The 20,705-nt window shown below is 40.9% G+C and overlaps 1 protein-coding gene across 1 annotated transcript in view; it reads left to right on the top strand.

Annotated features, from left to right (window-relative positions):
• The window catches only part of LOC101346811 (paralemmin-2), a 191,091-nt gene that overhangs the window by 87,253 nt on the left and 83,133 nt on the right, over positions 1-20,705 (top strand). The window contains exon 2 of the mRNA XM_012554371.1: positions 17,667-17,747. Within this exon, the coding sequence (XP_012409825.1) occupies positions 17,667-17,747 (81 nt within the window). The remainder of the gene's footprint in view (positions 1-17,666; positions 17,748-20,705) is intronic.

The following is a 20,705-nucleotide window of genomic DNA, read 5'->3' as shown; positions in this document are numbered from 1 at the left end:
GGAAGACCCTCAACGAGATGGATTGACACAGTGGCTGCAACAATGGGCTCAAGCATAACAACGATTGTGAGGATGGCATAGGACTGGGCAGTGTTTCATTCTGTTGTAGGTAGGGTCGCTATGAGTCAGAACCAACTCGATGGCACCTAACAACAACAACATCAGCTCATTATGCTTTTCCTTGGAAAGTCCACTTTCCCTAGCCTTTCTCCTCAGAATGAGCTTTCCATGATCCTTTCTCAAAATTAGTGTTTTAAACTCTTCTCTCATATGCATAGCAACAGCGATCTGTTCCATAAGGTCTAATGTCTTCAACAGAAAGACACTCTACTTTTATACATTGATGGCTAATGTGTTTTCAGGTAGTCCCTGACTTACAATGTATTCAAGTTATGATGAACTGCACCTACAGCCATCCTTTTTTGCTGTTGTAATCTTATCATTAGTAATATGTTGCAGTGCATAATTTGCTGATGTTGTTATTCTCAGATGTTCACTTGCAGATGTTCAATTTTATGATTTACTGCTCAAAACACTGCAGGATTTATAAAGATACTGATAATAAAAGGCAGTAATAATGAAAGCTAAGAAACAAAAACAAAAACAAGTTATTCTGCTTACGTCAGAACTGACTTACAACGGAGTCATGGAAACAGTACCCCGTCGTAAGTCGAGAACTACTTGTAATATATTTCGCTGCCACTAAAATCATGAGTGCAAATTTATAATGTATTTTAATGAGGGATACAGACAAATAGAAACACAGAGGAGAGCAAAAAAGATAGTTCATTCATTCAGAGACACTTAACAAGCATCTTTTACACGTGCTCATCATGCAATGCTCTTTGCTTTAGAGATGCATCAGCCAAGATACTTGACCTCCAGAAATCTACACTTTAGTAGAGGGAAAAGATGTGTAAACAGGTGTCTTAGTTTCCTAGAGATGCCATAACCAAATACTTCAACTTAAGAAACAGAAATGTATTGTCTCACAGTTCTGGTGGCTACAAGTCTGAATTCAAGACATCATCAGGGCTGTGCTCTTTCTCTCTTAGCTCTAGGGAAGATCCTTCCTGATTCTTTCAGCTTCTGGTAGTACTTGGTGTTTCTTCGTGTGTATGTATGACCCTGTCATAGTGATGCACCAGTCTTACACTCTGTTAGGAGTGAAAGCAAAGAGTTTTATTGGGAAAAGAAAAGATTCACGAATCAGGACACACCATAGCACCCAGGCAGGGTACAATAGTGTTCCAAATTGCAGGGAGGACAGTGAGATTTTTATCAAGTAGAGCAAACAAAGGACTGCGTGCTCGCAGGCAGGAAGAGGGCACATGGCAAAAAGTTACAAGTGGATTGTTAAACTACAAACTTTCTTAACATTATTAATTCTATTTTCTAACCTCTAGGAACATGTTGACCAAGGCATTCTTCTTGAGTCAAGCTGCATAAACATTTTTGACAAACATCTTTTAATAAACAATTCCTTGTACAAGCTGAAGTCTTGACCATTGTGCCTTCTGTGTTACAAGCAGTTAAACTTTCAAAAGAAGTTGAATTGTCTTTCCAGGACAGCAGGAGCAGAGACTTTGGGCCAAGCTGCAGTTTAATTCAAAATGGAGTTTAATTTAAATCTGGGCAGCCATTTCACTCATGCCAGTCACCTCAGGTTTGGGGGTCCACATACATCTCCCCCTTTTGATCAAGCCTCCACAAGGGGGCACAGGTCACCCATAAAGGAGTTAGCCATCTTCTGCAAGGACTTAGCATCTTGGGGGTTACTGCTGTATTTGAGCTTTTAAGTCCCCAGATGCCAGCTCTGTTAGTACAGGTGGCCAGGCACCATCCAGTGTCACCTTGTCATAGCTTTGGGCCTCATCTTCAGGGTGAGTTGGCTCTGGTTGGGGCAAATGTTGCAGACAAGGACACATTAAAGGAACAACTTGGCATTTCCAAAAAGTTCTGATCCCAGAGCTAAAATTCATTCTCCTTTGAAAAATTAGTTTCTTTCAAATACATAACTTGTCACAAGGCTAGATGTCTTGAGGGTTGGCTGTGGCAATGAGAAACACGGTGCATAATACTCTTAAAAAGCCTTATAATAACAATTACAATGATTAAAAGGAGTAGGGAAGCTAGTAGGAAGGAGCGTATCCCAGATCCAATACTTTGGGGTAACCAGCTAAAAATATCAAAGAAGGAAGGTACAGTCATTGGGGGAATGATGTATAACCAGGAGGCCTTTTGGTGTATTTTAGAGATAACTGGTTCTACTTCTCCAGAGGTATTTATCCATGAACAGCAGGAGGTATTAACAATGGCACAAACTCCTCCTTGCTGAGCTAGGAGAAAACTAAGAGCTATTCTATTATCTAAAACAATTTTAGCAAGAGATTCTAAGGCTTTTTGTTGAGTTGTCATTCCATCAGCAACACTATCAGCAATTTGATCCATAGTGGCAGATAGATTACGAGTAGATTTTTCTAATTGTAATATGCCAAAAGTGGGAATAAATGCTCAAAGAAGTGACCAGCCCCATCCAGGTCTATCAGTGATGGGATTATCTGACAGGACAAGTTCTCTCTTCTGTATGGATATTAATTTCAAGTCACTGTTCCGTTGTAAGCTGTATTTGAATGGATACTCGTGGAAACTCCCAGAGTACCTAAGGTGCATTGGCCCCACATATTCCAACCATCTAAGCATGACAAGGCCCAAGTATAGGGTGAATCACTGGACTTTTTTCTCAAATATGCTGATCCTCCACATAAAAAGACATATACAGATGGGACACATAACATACCTGCGCCAGTTTGAATATTAGGAAATGAACTGATTCGCTCTTTCAAGCCAGTCTGCGGTTAGTGAATCATCAAAATGTATAATTCTCCAAATTCTAGGTGATCCTGGAGTCAGGCACAAACTGGGAGATTTTGATTATTTTTAAGACAGTTATCTACTACTGCAGAATAATACTGAGCAGTACCAATAAAAAGATTGTATCATGTGGGAGGAATAGAACATCTTACCCAGGCATGAGCAAGCCTGAAACAGGGAGCTGATGGATAAGTAGGTAATCTGATGCAAATGGCCCATTTAAATGGTTTTTCAAAATGAATAGTAAAATTAAGTGTGAATCTATAATCTAAGACTGGTACAGTGAGAGGATCAATATGTTCTTGGGTAGACTGAGGGGAAGAATGACATATACAGCATTCAGTCATATTACTGGTGCTAGCTGCTGATTGAGTTAATTTGATAAAAACATTTTTATTCCAAGCATCAGTGATGGCCATATAAACAGAAAGAGAATGCTTATTAAAAATTTCATAATGGAGAAAAGGTTAGTTAATCTAAGTTGAGAAAATAAAACTTATTTCAAAGGCTATAAGTATTAAACAATGAGCAACAATTTCGATAAAGGTTCAACTTACTAGGTTAAAGATATTAACTAGGGTAAAGGTATTTGGTGATTACTAAACTACTAAGAAATAATTCCATAAGTGTGCAAAAACAGTCAAAGCTATTCAAATACCAGCAGTAAAGAAACAGAGTCCAAAAGTTTCAACAGCCTGCATATAATCTTTTTCTGTGGTCTTGGGACCAGCTATTCACTTTTGAAGTTGTCTGAGTCTCAAATCTCTGGTTGGCTGGCAAGTCCAGATAGGTGCTTTAGCTTTCCTTGGCTGTGGTAAATGAATCCAAGGGTTAATTCCTTCTAATTTCACTGCACAAGGGTTAGTTAAAAGAACTAGATAAAGTCCCTTCCAGCGAGGTTCTTAAGAATCTTTTAATTGATGCCTTTTCCAGTAAACATAATCTTCTGGGGTAATATTAAGTAGAGGAGGAGAGCCATGTTTTTGTTCCTCAAAGAGTTCTTTTATTTGTGAAATATGTCCTTACAGTATTGCATTAGAGATTGACAGTATTTCAGTAATTCAGGTTGCACTAAGTTAGGGTCAGTACAAGCAATGTAAGGAAGGACCTTAGGCCTTCCAGTAACTATTTCATAAGGAGTGAGTTTATGAGGTCCAAAATGAGTGTTTCTTAAATTTAAAAGAACTAAAGGGAGAATTTTAGTTCAAGACAAACCTCAGAATTCAGAAAGCTTGGCAAGTTGGGTTTTTATTATAATATTACTTCTTTCTACAAGTCCAGAGAATTGAGGATGATGAGGGCAATGCAGTCTCTGGTATATGGGGAAAATGCAGCATAATTCTTGAATTGTCCAATAAAATGAGTTCCCTGATCACTGCAAAGAATTTTCAGTGCTCCCATGTAGGTGTTAGGTTTTAGAGGAGCTTTTTTACTATAAAATACGCAGTGGCTGAAGGATGAACCTCAGGAGTGACTTCATTACTGAGCTAAAAGGGTGCCTGAGGGCCATACTCTCGGGTTTTCTCCAGTCTCTGTCAGGCCAGTAAGTCTGGTCTTTTTTTTGTGAGTTAGAATTTTGTTCTACATTTTTCTCCAGCTCTGTCAGGGACACTCTATTGTGATCCCTGTCAGAGCAGTCAGTGGTGGTAGCTGGGCACCATCTAGTTCTACTGGACTCAGTCTGGTAGAAGCCATGGTAGATGTGGTCCATTAGTCCTTTGGACTAATCTTTCCCTTGTATCTTTAGTTTTCTTCATTATCACTTGCTCCCAAAGGGGTGAGAACAGTGGAGTATCTCAGATGGCCACTCACAGGCTTTTAAGACCCCAGACACTACTCACCAAGGTAGAATGTAGAACATTTTCTTTATAAACTGTGTTATGCCAGTTGAACTAGATATTCCCCGAGACCATGGTCCTCACAGCCCTCAGCCTAGCAATTTGGTCCCTCAGGGAGTTTGGATGTGTTTATGGAGCTTCTATGACCTTGCCTTGTACAAGTTGTTCTGGTTTCCCCAGTATTGTGAACTGTCTTACCCTTCACCAAAGTTACCACTTATCTATTGTCTATTTAGAGTTTTCCATAGAAAACCATTCTGCTAGTCTGAGTGGCGACTCCACCCTTAGGAACACCAGAGGCCGTGGCTCCGCTCTTTGAAATACCAGAGGTTCTGGCCATACCTTTTGAGACTGAGGCAGCTCGGCTTCCTGTGTTCCTTGTCTCTTCAGCTTCTGCTTCCTGGTTTCTTGGCCTCTCGGCTCCTCAGGCCTCACGCCCGCATCTGCCCTGCTGGGGCAGGTGTTCCAAAGCTCTGTAGCTCCACCAATAAATGCCTGGAGGCACCCCACTCCACCAGTAAAGTTTGGCTGGAAGACAGTCAGCTCTCTTGCTCCATGGGTGGCAAGCCTAGCTCCATCGATAAGCACCCAGAGGCACCCCACTCCGCCAGGAAGCCTCCTGCACACAGGCACTCAGCTCTCTTGCTCCATGTGTTGGCCCCAGCACTGTCTGGCGCTGGTCTCCTGGTTCTGCTGCTACCTGTTGTCTGCTGCTTCCAGTCCTCTGTTGCTGCTGGTCCTCTACCACTGCCAGTCATCTGCTGCTTCCAGTCCTCTATCCATTCACAATTTCAAAACTGCTTCCACATTTTAGGTATCTGTTGGAGCAGCACCCCATTCTTGGTACCAAATTCTATCTTAGTCAACTAGTGTTGCTATAACAGAAATACCACAAGTGGATGGCTTTAACAAAGAGAAATTTATTCTCTCATAGTCTAGTAGGCTACAAGTCCAAATTCAGGGCATCAGCTCCAGGGGAAGGCTTTCTCTGTTGGCTCTGGAGGAAGGTCCATGTCATCAGTCTTCCCTTGGTCTAGGAGCTTCTCTTTGCAGGAACCTCAGGTCCGAAGGACATGCTGTGCTCCTGGCACTGATTTCTTGGTGGTATGAGGTTCCCTTATCTCTCTGCTCACTTCTCTCTTTTATATCTCAAAAGAGATTGGCTTAAGACACTATCTAATCTTGTAGATCTCATCTATATAACTGCCACTAATCCATCTTATTACATCATAGTGATAGAATTTACAACACACAGGGAAATCACATCAAATGACAAAATGGTAGACCATCACACGATATTGGGAATCATGACCTAGCCAAGTTGACAGACACTTTTGGGACACGATTCGGTCTGTGACAGGCCCTAACCATAATTTAGTATCAGGGTCTTGGTAACAGCCTGACTTTCCCCATGTTTTGATTTTATCTGATTGAGCCAGTTGCTGATGTTTCAAGAGCTTTTCTTTGGTGGGTGCAAAAATAATAGTCATTTCATGAGAATACCTATCTATAAATTCTTCTGGAGATCTTTCTGTAAACCCTGTTTTTACAACAGGGACAACAATCATTTGGGAAGCAGCCTGTTTAGCAGCTGCATCAGCAAGATTATTTCCTCTAGTTTCTTCAGTTTGGGGAACTCCCTTTGGTTGGTGGGCTTGTATTTTAATTACAGCTTCAGGCCATCTAAAAGATCTGCTACCAAAGCCCCATTTTTAATAGTGTTACCAGAAGAGGTTAAAAATCCTCTTTGTTTCTGTAATAATCTAAAATCATGAACAACTCCAAAGACATATTTTGAACCCATTAAAATATTCATGGACCTTCCTTTAGCAAGTTTACAGGCTCTAGTGAGAGCTATAAGTTCCGCTTGTTGAGCTTAAATAGCTTTGGGGAGAACCTGACTTTCAAGGACTTCAGTAGAAGATGTAACCACATAAACTGTCTGGTAATGAGAGTCAAGAGTTGGTTTCAGGTAAGATCCATCTACAAGTAAAGTCACATCAGGATTTGTCAAAGGAGTTTCCTTTAAATCACTATGGGGAATCAAAAGCTGCTCAGTTAGGTCTAGACCATCATGGGAAGGGCAATCATCTTAATCAGCTACAGGGAGAAGTGTGGCTGGGTTTAAAGTACCCACTGAGTTGGAATCGACTCAATGGAAGTGGGTATGTAGTCTAATATCTGAGGCTGCCAGAAGGACCTGCTGGCAGATAAATGTTGAGTTAAAGCAGACTTAAGTAAAGCAGAAACAGTATGGGGTCCATACGTATCTGAAAAGTTTCCCAAAACTATATCTGCAGTGTTTTCTACCAATTTTGCAGTAGTGGCTACAGCCCTGGGGCAAAAAGGATAGGCTCTAGCCACAGGATCCAACTTCAGGCTATAATAACCTACAGGCCTTTTTTGTCCTCTGTGTTTCTGTGTAAGGACACCTAATTGCATTACCAGAAACTTCATGTATAAATAAAGAGAAGTCCAAATGATAGGGAACCCTGAACCATACGTGTTAGTCAAAGCCTCTTTCAATTTAGTTATTGCCCTTCGATCTTCTAGATTAAGACAGAATGGACCAGGCTCAGAGGTTTTCAAATATTTGCGTAAAGGTTGATCCCTGAGAGAGAAGTTAGGAATCCAGTCTTGACAATAGTCAAAAAGTCGCCCAAATCCCCTTGTTTCTTTGTTTTAGGTAAAGGAAAGCCTGCAATAGCTTCTTTTCTCTTGGAGTCAATAGAAATGCCTTTTTCAGAAATCAAGTGACCTAAATATTTGACAGAAGGTTGAGCTAGTTGTAACTTTTCTCTAGAAACTTTATGTCCTCCAGTAACAAATGTTTTAACATGGTTACACTGTTCTCAAGAAAGGCCTGCTGAGAGGTGGAGCACACCAGTAAATCATCCACATATTGTAAAAAGGTAGATTCATTTGGAAATTGAAAAGGCTACAAGTCCACATGCAAAATCTGAGAAAAATGTGTGGGAGATTTGATGAATCCTTGCAGCATGACAGTCCAGGTAAATTGTTGGTTGTCCCAAGTAAAGGCAAACACATATTGACTGTGAGCATCTACGGGAATACTGAAACATGTCACACCAGGAGGGTCATTGGAAAGTAACAAGTGTGGGTTAGGGACAACTGGGAATTTAGGAATGACAGTGTGGTTAATTGCACATAGGTCCTGAACATATCTCCAACTATGATTGTTTGGCTTCTTAACTGGAAGGACAGGAGTGTTGTAAGGACTAGTGCAGGGGACATTTAACCTTTTAGAAAGAAAATCCTGAATAATAGGAGTTAGTCCCTCCTGTGCTTCTCATTAAAGTGGTTATTGGGGAATCTTAGGCAAGGGCTTAGATGTGTCCACTTGAATTTTAACAGGTTCAGCAGACAGAATTCGGCCAAAGTCTGTGGATGTTGCAGCTTATAAAATTTCAGGAATCTGAGAAGTAACTTCGGGGGCAGGGAGCTTGAACAAGCAGAATTCAGAAGGCATGTAGTAAGGGCTTGCGTATGGCAAAGAGCCTCTTCTTTTTTAATGTTATCGATCCCTAAGTTCTGATTCTCAAGCAAGATTAATAATATTTCCCCCTTTTCATTAATTGTAAAAATCATTCCATTTAGGTAAAATAACTCTTCTTATTAAATTAACAGGAGTGTCAGGATTAAGCAGAAAAGGATATAGATCCTCTAGGATGTCAAGAGATATTGGCACAGGTTGAGAATGAACTAGTGTTGCTTCTTTCTTAGGAACCACTACTATTTTTGAGATTTGTTTTACTCCGGGGCAGGGGCTTTTGTAAACATGTGGTATTAATGGCAGATAGGGTGGATCCTGTATCAGTTAAAAACTGGCAAGGTTCTCCATTGATATACATAGTTGTTTCTCCTTGAGAGTCTAGAATCACCATGGGATAAATCCCTGTATTGTCCCTGGAGCCCCTTCATTCTGAATAAGGGGGTCAAGGGGTGGTTGGACTAGAAACCTTCTGTTTATTCTTCAATTTAAAGCATTCATTTTTCTAATGGCCAGGTTTTTTACAATAGTGGCAGAAACTAGTTTTAGTCCATTAAAGGGCTTAAAATTTCTTTTCTGGGTTGGCTCTTGTAGCTGCTGTAATTGAAGGGCCATCAATTTGTTAACCTTAGCAGTCTGCTTTGTTTCTAAGGCTTGGGCAAGCTCATGAGCTAAGTCAGTCAATTCCACAGTGGCAGCAGCCTTCCAGTTTAAACAGTGTCTTTTAACTAAGACTGAAATTTCAGGTTTGAGGTTAGATATAAATACTGCATTAAAGGCCCCTGTAGTTCCTTTGTCTATAGGCCCTAACCCAGAATGTTCCAAAAACTTCTGGAATAATCAGTGTTGATAATCATATACACTGTTGTCTTTATTTTATATGCAAGAATGAATTTTGTCCAATCAATTATCAGGGGGAAAGGCCTTAGGATTGCTTCAATTAACTTTTTGCCCCTATCTCAAGTTTATGCAAGAAGAGTTTCAGCTGTTTTCCCTGTATCTAAGGCTACACTATCACGGAGATTTTTCCAGTCAGCATACTCTAACCACCATTTGGCTTCCCCAGGGCTAACTGATGTATGGACTAATTGATATAAATCAGGCAACATAGGCTGATAACATTAATAAGGACTTTGAATTCTTTAGCAAATTTATAAGGATCCTTGTGTAAATTTGGAAAATTTTTGACAATGCTATGTAATTCTGTGTGAGTCCAGGGAGTAAAAGAAATAATAGGGTTCTTTGAATTTTCTCTGGTACCCATTTCAGATTCTACAGAGTAAATCTTAAAAGGCATTTCAGAAATGGGCTTTGGACTCTCTGGCTTTGAATCTTTCTTTAGCAGATTCTTTAGGTAAGAAAGGAAGTTCAGACAAAGTGTTTTCAGAAGGGTAAAAAGGTAAAGGAGGGTACAGAGGAGTGGCTGCTGGCAGGGGCAGAGGGAATTGCAGCAGAGGGTGTAAATATAGCAGAGCTCTGACTTTGTAATTCCTTATTTTGCTTAGTGACTTCAGAAATTGTATTCTGCAGTTTTTTATTGTGTTGAGTTAGTTTGGAAACAGTATCCTGCAGAGAGATTATGTTACTGTTTTGATGTCTCTTAGAGGCCTCAAAATACCAAATTAAAAAGCATCCCATTGTAACTGCTTAATCTGGGAGGTTTTTGTTCTAATTTATTGCACATAAAAATTAATTTAGAAAGATCAAAGGTTCTCCAGAGTGCCACTGATCTTCTGAACTGCCTTTGGTAAGGTCATGCCAAGCAGACAGGAACAAACGTGCTGAAGAATCAAAATGCTTGTTCATGTAATGAACAGGAGTCCCTGAAGGAGGCTCAGTATCGCTCGTAGATTTGGAATTTCCCATATTCCCAAGGGCAGAGTAAAGTTAGCTCTGGAGGCATTAAACAAAAGGTCAGAGCTTTCAGGGTCTCAGAGCTGGACAGTATAAAGAGTGCTGCAGAATTTGGGGGCAACGTTTTGGCCTACCCTGTGCCTACAGTTTCTAAGCAGCTTTAAGGTTCTGAGATCCTTAAGCAATGACCGTATGGAACCTGAGAACGCAAAGGAATGTATGTTCCATTTATATAAAAACAGAAAGAAAAGAGAAAGGCAAATCCCACAATAAAACTTAGTGTCATGGTTTGAATTGTGTCCCACAAAAAATGTGTGTATCAATTTGGCTGGGCCATGATTCCCCGTAGTGTGTGATTTTCCCATGTGTGGTAAATCTTGCCTCTATGCTGTTAATGAGGGAGGATGGGCGGCAGTTGTGTTAGTGAAGCAGGACTCAATTTACAAGATTGGATTTTGTCCTGAGGCATCTCTTGAGATATAAAAGAGAGACGTGAGCAGAGAGACAGAGGGACCTCATACCATCAAGAAAGCAGTGCCAGGAGCAGAGCACGTCCTTTGGACCTGGGTCCCTGCGCAGAGAAGCTCCTAGTCCGGGGAACACTGATGAGAAGAAGGCCGACGGAGAGAAAAAGCCTTCCCCTGGAGCTGATGTCCTGAGTTGGGACTTTTAGCCTACTTTACTGTGAAGAAATAAATTTCTCTTTGTTAAAGCCATCCACTTGTAGTATTTCTGTTGTAGCAGCGCTAGATGACCAAGACACTCAGGGAGTGTCTGTGCAAAGAAAGTGGGGGCTCATACCCGAGAGGTGTTTACCTTGCTGCAATTCCCAAATCTGCCGTGAGACAGAGGGCCCCAAAATGGCCCAACCCAGTACCATTGGCCCAAATTCCCAGCGCCTCAGAGGTTGCAGACATCAGTTTACCCTTTGGGTCCCTTCATGGTCACCAAGAAATGTCATAATGAAGCACCAGTCTTACACTCTGTTAGGAGTGAAAGCAAAGAGTTTTATTGGGAAAAGAGAAGATTTATGAATCAGGACACACCATTGCACCCAGGCAGGGTACAATAGTGTTCCAAAAATGCAGGGAAAACAGTGAGGTTTTTATCAGGTGGAGCAAACGAAGGGCTACATGCTCGCAGGCATGAAGGTGGTACATGGCAAAAAGTTACAAAGGGGTCATTAGGCTACAGACATTCTTAACATTATCAATTCTATTTTTTAACCTCTGGGACCATGTTGACCAAGGCATTCTTCTTGGGTCAGGCTGCATAAACATTCTTGGCAAACATCTTTTAACAAATAATTCCTTATACAAGCTAAAGTCTTGACCCTTACTCCTTTTGTGTTATAAGCAGTTAAGCTTTTACAAGAAGTTGAGTTGTCTTTCCAGGACAGCAGAAGCAGAGACTTTAGGCCAAGCTGCAGTTAATTCAAAATGGAGTTTAATTTAAATCTGGATCAGCCGTCTTAGTCATACGATAGCACCTTGATTTTGGGGTCTGCATACAACCATCTCTTCTTATCTGTTCTCCTCTTTTATAAAATGCCAGTCATAGAGGATTAGGAGACACCCTACTCTGGTGTGGCCTCATTTAACTTAATGGCTAGCAGAAGAATAATTCTATTTCCAAACATGGTCACATTCATAGATACAGGGATTAGAACTTCAGCATATCTATTTGCAGGACACAATCCATACAAAAAGTAAGTGCTAAATTGCTCAAGTACTAATATAGAAAGATCTACAGACTATGAAGGGGACAGAGAAAGGGAGTGATGAGTTCTATTTGGTGGGAGCAGAAAAGGCTTCTCTCTTTGAGTTGCAAGTGACAGAAACACCACTGAAACTTTTGTACGCAAAGGGGAGATTTATTAGTGTATATGATTTAGGAAGCCCAAGGATGGTTCTGACTTCATGAATGACTAGATCTAGGAGGTCAGTGTTATTAGAATCCTTCTTTCTCTGTCTTTCAGCTCTGCTTCTCTCTGTATGTTGACCTTTTTTTCTTCTATCCAGTTGCCATCGAGTCAATTCCAACTCATGGCAACCCCATGTGTATCAAAGTAGAACTGTGCTCCATAGAGTTTTCAATGGATGATTTTTTGGAAGTAGATCAACAGGCCTTTTTTCTGAGATTCCTCTGGGTGGACTCAAACTGCCAGTCTTTCAGTTAGAAGCTGAGCACATTAGCTGTTTCTACCATCCAGGGACTCCATTTTCTCCTACATGGATGTATTTGTTCCATATAGCTTAGTAAAGACACTACCCAGATGTACCAGCTAAACCCTAGTGGAAAGGGAGCTTTTGTCTCCCAATATTCATTTATCTACTGCTAGAAATATCTCTTATTCATTCTGCTTGGGTCACTTCACCACTCCTTGGACTAATATATTGGACTTATCTATTGCAAACAGAAAAGGTAGTATGTTTGGCCTGGGTCACATGCAAGTCCTGGTGCCAGGGTTAAGCAGGGGTATATATGACTAGCCAGGGCTGGCATTCTCACCAGAGCCAACAGTGAGAGTAGGTGGGTTCCTCAAAGGAAGGAAGACTAGGCGTATAAAAATTGACAGTCACGATAGCTTCATTCATATTTAAACAACTTTGTGAAAGATGAATAGGTTTTTTTTTTTTTTTTTTTTTTTTTTTTGTCATATGAAGAAGTGAGGAATATATATTATTGGTAGAGGAAGCAGTAAGAGTAAAAATAGGAAAGCGTGAACCAGCCTGGCCAATCAGGAAACTATAAATTGTTTGTTGAAGTTGGAGCATAAGGTTAGGGGGATTGTGGCTAAAGATGAAGCTGTGAAGTAGATAAGGGCCTCATTTGTCATGCTAAGGAGCTTGTTATTTGTGCTGTAACAATGGGGAGACTTTCTAGAGTTTTAAGCAAGGGATGGAGATGGTCAGATTTCCATTTTAGAATATCACTCTGGCAACAATGTAGAGGGTGACTTGAAGAATTGCCAAGGCTCAGAGGCAGGGAAACCTGTGAGGAAACCACTGCCGTAATCCAGATGGAGATGATGTATAAACAATTAAGTGCTATGGAGTGTGAAATGTATTAATGTAGAATGATCTACATGTGCAGGTGGGGAGATAAAGGAGGAAGTTTTAAGGCTGTCCTAAAGGCTGTAGCAGGAAAGCAAAAAATGTGGAAAATAACAAGCAGAATCAATAGGACTTGGTCTTTCAAGAAAGAAAACATCTAGGCTAACTCGGATTTCTCCCTCGAGTAGGGTCATTTTCTGAGACAAGGAGTACAGGAAAAGGAAGAGGTCTGAGGGTCAGGGAAGGAGGATAGCTGAGGTGATGATTTCACATGTTGAGTTTGAGGGGCTGGATATAAAGAGTCAGCAGTTGTATAGAGGGGTTTGGAGTTCAAAGGAGAGGTCCAGGATGAAGGTATAGATTTGCAAGTGATCAACATGTAAGTTGTGGAGTTGATGAGAATGAAGCAAATGATCTATGCTAAATGTTTAGAGTAGAAGAGGGCCCAAGAGTTGTCGGTTTTACATTGGTTAAGAGAAGGAGAACGTCTGGGCACCAGCAAGCTAACCAGGTCAGGGGCACAGCTAAGACTTCAGTGGTCCAGGCAAGTGTCAGGAACCAAAGGTGAGCTCCTTAATAGCATCCTACTCAAATTTGCTATACCTTTGACTCAAGTCTAATTCTGTACAGAGGTATGACTGTATATCATACCTCTTGTCCAGTTAGAAGTAACTTCAAGACCTGATGCTATCAGTGTGAAAGGGGACTCAACCAGTCAAAGAACCCTCCAACAGCTGTAGATGTGCAAAAAATCCTTGTCATGGGATCAAGTCCAGGGTTATCATCAGGACACAGACAGAAACATGTTAATGTCTGTGCTTGGTTGTCCATGTTAACAACTGGCTTTGGCCTTTCACCCAGTAAGAAGTGTCTTCAGGGAAGATATGAATACAGCACAAATGGGCTCCTCCTCACTGCTTTCCCACTATTGCTGATTCCTACACCAGCACTCCTCTGGTGTGGGTGGTTCGAAGCCAAGATACCAACTTTGCCTTGCCCCCTAGATCTTGAGCCTCATAAGTTCTGGTTCTTATAATTGTCTATTACTTTCCATTCTGTTTGATCCAACTCCAAGCCCAGGGAGAATGTAGCATCCTCCTAAGGTACTTCATGATCCTTTAATCAGGACATCAATAGATTATGTCCTGCAAGCCACATGTAGCCTACCACTTGTGTTTGTAAGTAATGTTTTATTAGAACACAGCCATGCTCTTTAAATTTTGCATTGTCTAACGTTGCTTTACCATTGTGGAAAATTATCAAACAATATCATTAATATCACATGAAAGTAAAATTTTGCTGAAGATAATTCAAAAACAGTTGCAGGAGTACATCAACAGGGAACTGCCAGAAATTCAAGCCAGATTCAGAAGAGGATGTGGAATGAGGGATATCATTGCTGATGTCAGATGGATCTTGGCTAAAAGCAGAGAATACCAGAAAGATGTTTACCTGTGACTATACAAAGGCATTCGACTGTGTGGATCATAACAAATTATGGATTGCGAAGATGGGAATTCCAGAATACTTAATTGTGCTCATGCGGAACCTGTACATAGACCAAGAGGCAGTACATTGAACAGAACAAGGGGATACTGCGTATTTGAAGTCAGGAAAGATGTGTGTCAGGGTTATATCCTTTTGCTGTACTTATTCAATCTGTATGCTGAGCAAATAATCCGAGTAACTGGACTATATGAAGAAGAACGTGGCATCAGGATTGGTGGAAGACTCGTTAACAACCTGCAACAAGCAGATGATACAACCTTGCTTGCTGAAAGTGAAGAGCACTTGAAGCACTTACTGATGAAAATCAAAGACTACAGCTGTCAGTATGGATTACACTTCAGCATAAAGAAAACAAAAATCCTCACAACTGGACCAATAAGCAACATCATGATAAACGGAGAAAAGATTGAAGTTGTCAAGGATTTCATTTTACTCGGATCCACAGTCAACGACCATGGAAGCAGCAGTCAAGAAATCAAACAACATGTTGCATTGCTTTAAAGTTTTAAAAGCAAAGATGTCACTTTGAGAAGTAAGGTGTGCCTGATCCAGGCCATGGTATTTTCAGTCACCTCACATGTATGTGAAAGCTGGACAATGAATAAATAAGACTGAAGAAGAATTGATGCCGTTGAATTGTGGTATTGGTGAAGAATATTGAATATACCGTGGACTGCCAGAAGAACGAACAAGGCTTATCTTGGAAGAGATACAGCCAGAGCGCTCCTTGGAAGTGAGGATGGTGAGACTTCATCTCACATATTTTTTCACATATCAGGAGGAATCAGTCCCTGGAGAAGGACATCATTCTTGGTAAGGTAGAGGGTCAGCGAAAAAGAGGAAGACACTCGATGAGATGGATTGACACAGTGGCTGCAACAATGGGCTCAAACAGCAATGATTGTGAGGATGATGCTGGACCAGACAGTGTTTTGTTCTGTTGTACATAGGGTCTCTGTAAGTCCGAACCAACTCAACAGCACCTAACAAGACCGCTTTTGCAGTATAAACAATATCTGTCTCACAAAACCTAAAATGTTTACTATCTAGCCCTTTACAGGAAAAGTGTGTCTACTCCTATTAATCTATCCTATACACCAGTGCCATTTCACCATATCATTCTCTTATGTAGAACCCTACAATGACATTGCATTGTCTGCAGAATAAAATCCAAACTTCTTGGCCTGCCTTTCAAGGTCCTCCATGATCTAGTCCCGGCTAATATTTTTGTTGCTGTTAATGTAGTTGTAGTGGGTTCCCCCCCGCCCCCCTCACTCTTTCTTTCTTCCTTGTGGTGAAACTATATACACCAAAATATCTGCCAACATAACTTCCACATTTACAATTCAAAGATACTGATTACATTTTTCATGTTGTGCCACCATTATCACTGTTCTTTTCCAAAATACTCCACCACCATTAACATGAACTCAATGCCTCCCAAGCAAAAATTCTCCTTTTCTCCCTCCCTGCTTCATCATGTGGCACCTTTGAGATGCTGGATAGGTGAGCTGTCCCACTGGGCCTTATTTTTCCCATCTCCTTGGACATACTGTAGGATTAAGTAACACTGGTTGGAGTTCTTTGATAAATGGTAAATTCTTAAAATATTCACCTGGATATTATGTCTTAGTGACTTGAGATTATAAAATACCATTTCTTAAAAGTGTGCATGTTGCACAGAAAAACTTGGCTATAACACAAATGATTATTACATTAACCTGAATAGCAGTGGTGCTATCACATCCCCAGAGACATAGCAACTACATGAAATAAAAGCTTCCGTTAACACAGAGCACAGCATCCAGGCCCTACATTATTGTTCAAGAATACTCTCTGGGATTTGGCTGTTGTACTGTAAAATACCATCATGTCTTATCTAACAAGTTTCTCCCTGCATATGCAACTAAAGGAAAATAATCTAGGCAGTAAATGTCTCAGAAAACCACTCCCTTGTACTTTGGAAACAAAACATGAACAGCGTAGCTATCATAAGGGCAGCCCTTTCTATTTTTAAATTAATCAAATTCATATGATGTTTATTGTCTGCATTTGAAAAGTATGTCAAAGAAAGCATAAAGTATGCACTTTGGTGGAAAGATTTCGTGTGAATACAAATGAAATATATCTCTTTAATGCTAACTTCTAGGCATTATCTAGAAGTAAACATTAGCAATAAGAATAATAGCATTTATCGAGTGCTTACTATGTGCCAGGCATTGTTCTAGGCCCTTTGCATGTATCATCTCATTTAATCCATACTCTGACCATATGGTTTAGGTACTACTACTATGTCCATTTTTTGAAAGAGACAACGAAGACACAGGGAGGTAAAAGGACTTACCAAAGATCACACAGGTAGCAAATGGTGGAGCTGGGAGTAGGACCCAGGCAGACCAACTCCAGACTTGGCTTCATATTTACAGTCTCCTCAGCAAGCCCCAGCCTTATGAAATGCTACCCTCAAGGCTAGTTTAAGTGACCATCACCCATCCATTTTGACATTACTGTTTACTATGTCCAATTGGATGGCTGGTCCTACAAAATTTGAAATTACGTTAAATTATTTTGTGTGTGTGATTTTGAGGTGAGGAAAGAAATCAAACCCTAGAATTTCCCACGTTTTATTCTGTCATATTTGCAGTTTTCAGCAACCTCTATCCTTTTGATTAAGACATTTTTATTCTTTGTCTCCAAATTAATAATGCACAGAACATGGCGCTCTGTGTGTGTGTGTGTGTGTGTGTGTGTGTAAAACCCGCCTTTTCTTCTGGACTAAATTGTGGCAGCTTGACTGAGTGAGGAGAATTTCTCCCACTCACTGAGCCCACAGCAGGCATGTTACGAGAATGCTGCTGCTTGCAGTGCACCCTGAGACGGAGGGGAAGGTGACACAGTGTATGGTGCGCTCAGCATCTCTGGAAGTGTCTGTACAGATGTGTGCTGCTGCTGCTGCTTCCTGCTTGAACATTCCTGGAGCCAACACCCACCTACTCTTACAGCCTCTCTCTCTTTATTTTCAAGGAAAAAAGAAAGAGGCAGACTGAAATAGAAGGCAAGCGACAACAGCTTGACGAGCAGATACTTCTTCTGCAGCATTCCAAGGTAAGCGGCTGATGCCACGAACCTGTTCCATTATTAGACATGCAGATCACACCCCGGAGAGCTGGGCAGAGCCTGCCCTGCTGCAAAGGCGCTCCCGCCGACAGAATGAGCCCTTTTCATTCAATCTGGAAAGCATCTCTTGGCTTTTCTTGTGAATTTCTCAAATTCAGAGCATTGCCACAGCATTCTGATTTCTGCAAGCCTGATGAAATCACAGTGTGCATGTGGACGGGTGGGGAGTGGTGCATGCATGTGAAATGTGGTGGTCATATATAGAAACTGGATGGGAATACTCCACATGGGGGGTGAGGCAGTATGCTGGGGCTGTATTCCAGTGCATAGGTGCTGTGTGTATGTTTGTTCAGAGGCTCTAGAAGATACACTTAACATGATGCTCTTTTATTATGATTATTAAAAATAGCAATATTTTCTTTCTTGCTACGGAGAAGAGGGAGATAAAAACAGTGTGATCTGATAACAGAACACTGTATTTTTGCTTATACATTTATGTTATTTCTTCTTGAACAATTTTGAAAGTATTCTATTAGAAAAAGCAACTGGTTAAAGGCAGCATTTAAATGATTTGACTTGGTTAGGTCTCCACTGCACCGTGTAAAAGAGAGAGGGAGCACTGTATATTTTTTTCTTTAAAACATAATGCACTTAAGCATCGTAATTGATTACAGCCCAGGAGAAAGCTCTGTCACTGTCATGAGGACTCCACCAGTTGCAGAATGTTGCTTTCTGCATGCTCAGAGAATAATGTGACCACATTCCAGTGGCCAGCTAGGAGTTGCTGCTTCCCTTTGAATGTTCCTGGGCATTTTTAGGAAAACCTTGTGCCGCTCACCTCAAGTTGGTGCAACATTGCATGTGCACAACTGCATTGCACAGAAGACTGGTTGGGGTGGGGCGCTGACTTCAAGGGTGACGCTAGGTATGGGTTATTTGGGTTTTTTTTTAACAAGGTGAACCTTTGTGGTTGCATTTTCTATTCTTCTCTAGAAAACAGGGTTGTGCTAAATGAAGCCCTAAAATTAGAATCATCAAGCTAGTTACTGATTTCAAATAGCAGCATGACCTATATCTGCCTAGCATATTTATCCATTTACTGTTAACTGGAACCAGAAAAAATCTGGTTAGAATAAAGAAAAGCAATATGATACTGAGAAAAATGCCCGTTTCTTTCTCTTCATCATGTAATCCATTTATAGACATTTCTTTGTAGGTGCTTGCAGTATGTCTCTTATGCTGTGCTCTTTCCTTATAACATTCCTAAGGGGGGTTGAGGGCTAAAACTAATATCCTCTTCTTACAGAGATGGGGGCTTAAAAACACTTGGTAGAACTGAATGAATTGTTCAAGGTCAATCTGGACATAGCTGAGTCTCTGTCTCTGAGTACAGTCAATTTACTCCTTGTAAGAGACCAAAATGTACTAAAACCTCAGTGAATTCTTGGTTTAAAAGGTAAACTTTTTAATAAGAGGACTGAAAGACTAAGAGAGGCTGCTTTGACTACTAGCCTTTCTCCTCTTTAAACTCAGTATGATTCTTTTCTTTGCATTCCTTGAAGTGAGGCAATGAATATATGTTAGAAGAACAAGTTTCTATTGTCCCACTTCTAGTCATTCTAGATGCCAAATAAGGTACCAAGGATCCAGAGCAATTCATTGCTGATGTCCAGCACAGTGTTACAACATTCTGTTCATATCCCAAGTATTCATTTTCCATCTATGCACCCATTCATCCATCCATGCAGTCAACAGAAACAACAGTAAAAGCAACTGCTAGTATTGTATGAGGAAGCAGTGAGATTCCTTCAAGTACTTGGAAACAGGAAATAAGATAGTTCTTTATGGTTATCCTGGTAAAATCCTCATGCAGTTGATAAGACTGGCTCTTCAAGGCAACACCCAAGACTCTCACCAAAGTAAAATGGCCATATCCACGGGGAGCAAGGTCTGGACAGTGAATATAATTTAATAAGTGGAGACCAATGGACTGTGTTTTTGTTTCTCTGGGGAAGCATGTGTGGACAGAATGAGAGTGGATTGTTAACCTTGAGCAACAAAAAATAAAAGCTGAAAGATTTCAAAGGTGGCAGTGTTTATCTGGTACTACCCGGGAGAAAGACCCCATTTCTGGGAGGTGCCAAGTTTCTGTGAGCTGGCCAGCTGGTGTCTGACATAAGGTGGGAAGAGTTAGCAGGCCTTACTGTGCCCTGGGTGAAACTTCCCTCATGACTCTGCCTCTCTTTGTTCTGAGTCCATGCTCTCCCAAATAATTTTGATATGAAAAAGAGGGTATCTGGTTGAGGAGTAGGATCACTTCAGGCACAAGTAAGAGATATGCTCCACTTTAATTTAATTGACTGTTGCCTAAACTTGAGTAGTGTGACTTATCTTCCCCGTGGTCATTCTGTTTCAAGCTTAGTGGCCTTAGTCCAGGATGATAGTAAATCCATTGAGGTTACAGTTCTTCTCTTAGCTTCTTGGTCAAGAGTTCATCCTCTTCCTCCTGGCAGCGGGGCAACCTTATTATCCTCTTGTCTACCCTCAGTGATAGTCACCATTTTTTTGAGTGCCTAATATGTGCCTGGAATTCCTGGGTAGTGCAAAAGGTTAACATGCTCAGCTGCTAATTAAAAGGTTGGAGGTTTGGGTCCATCCAGAGGCACCTTGGAAGAAAGGCCTGGAAATCTACTTTCAAAAAATCAGCCCTTGAAAACCCTATGGAGCACAGTTCTACCTGACACATATGGGGTCGCCATGAGTCAGAGTCAACTTGACAGCAACAAGTTTAATATGTGCTCGGCATTTTAAATACATCCCCTCGATAACAACCACAAGGTAGACACTACTATTCCCATTTTACAGGTGAGGAAACATATTTAGGAGATCAAATAATTTTCCCATAACAGAGACACTATATGTGGGGGACACCAGGTTGAAACCCAG

Source organism: Trichechus manatus, unplaced genomic scaffold (genome assembly GCF_000243295.1).
Source record: "Trichechus manatus latirostris isolate Lorelei unplaced genomic scaffold, TriManLat1.0 scaffold00016, whole genome shotgun sequence".
In the NCBI taxonomy this organism is placed as follows: Eukaryota; Metazoa; Chordata; class Mammalia; order Sirenia; family Trichechidae; genus Trichechus; species Trichechus manatus.
This window is presented reverse-complemented; position numbering and strand designations above follow the sequence as displayed.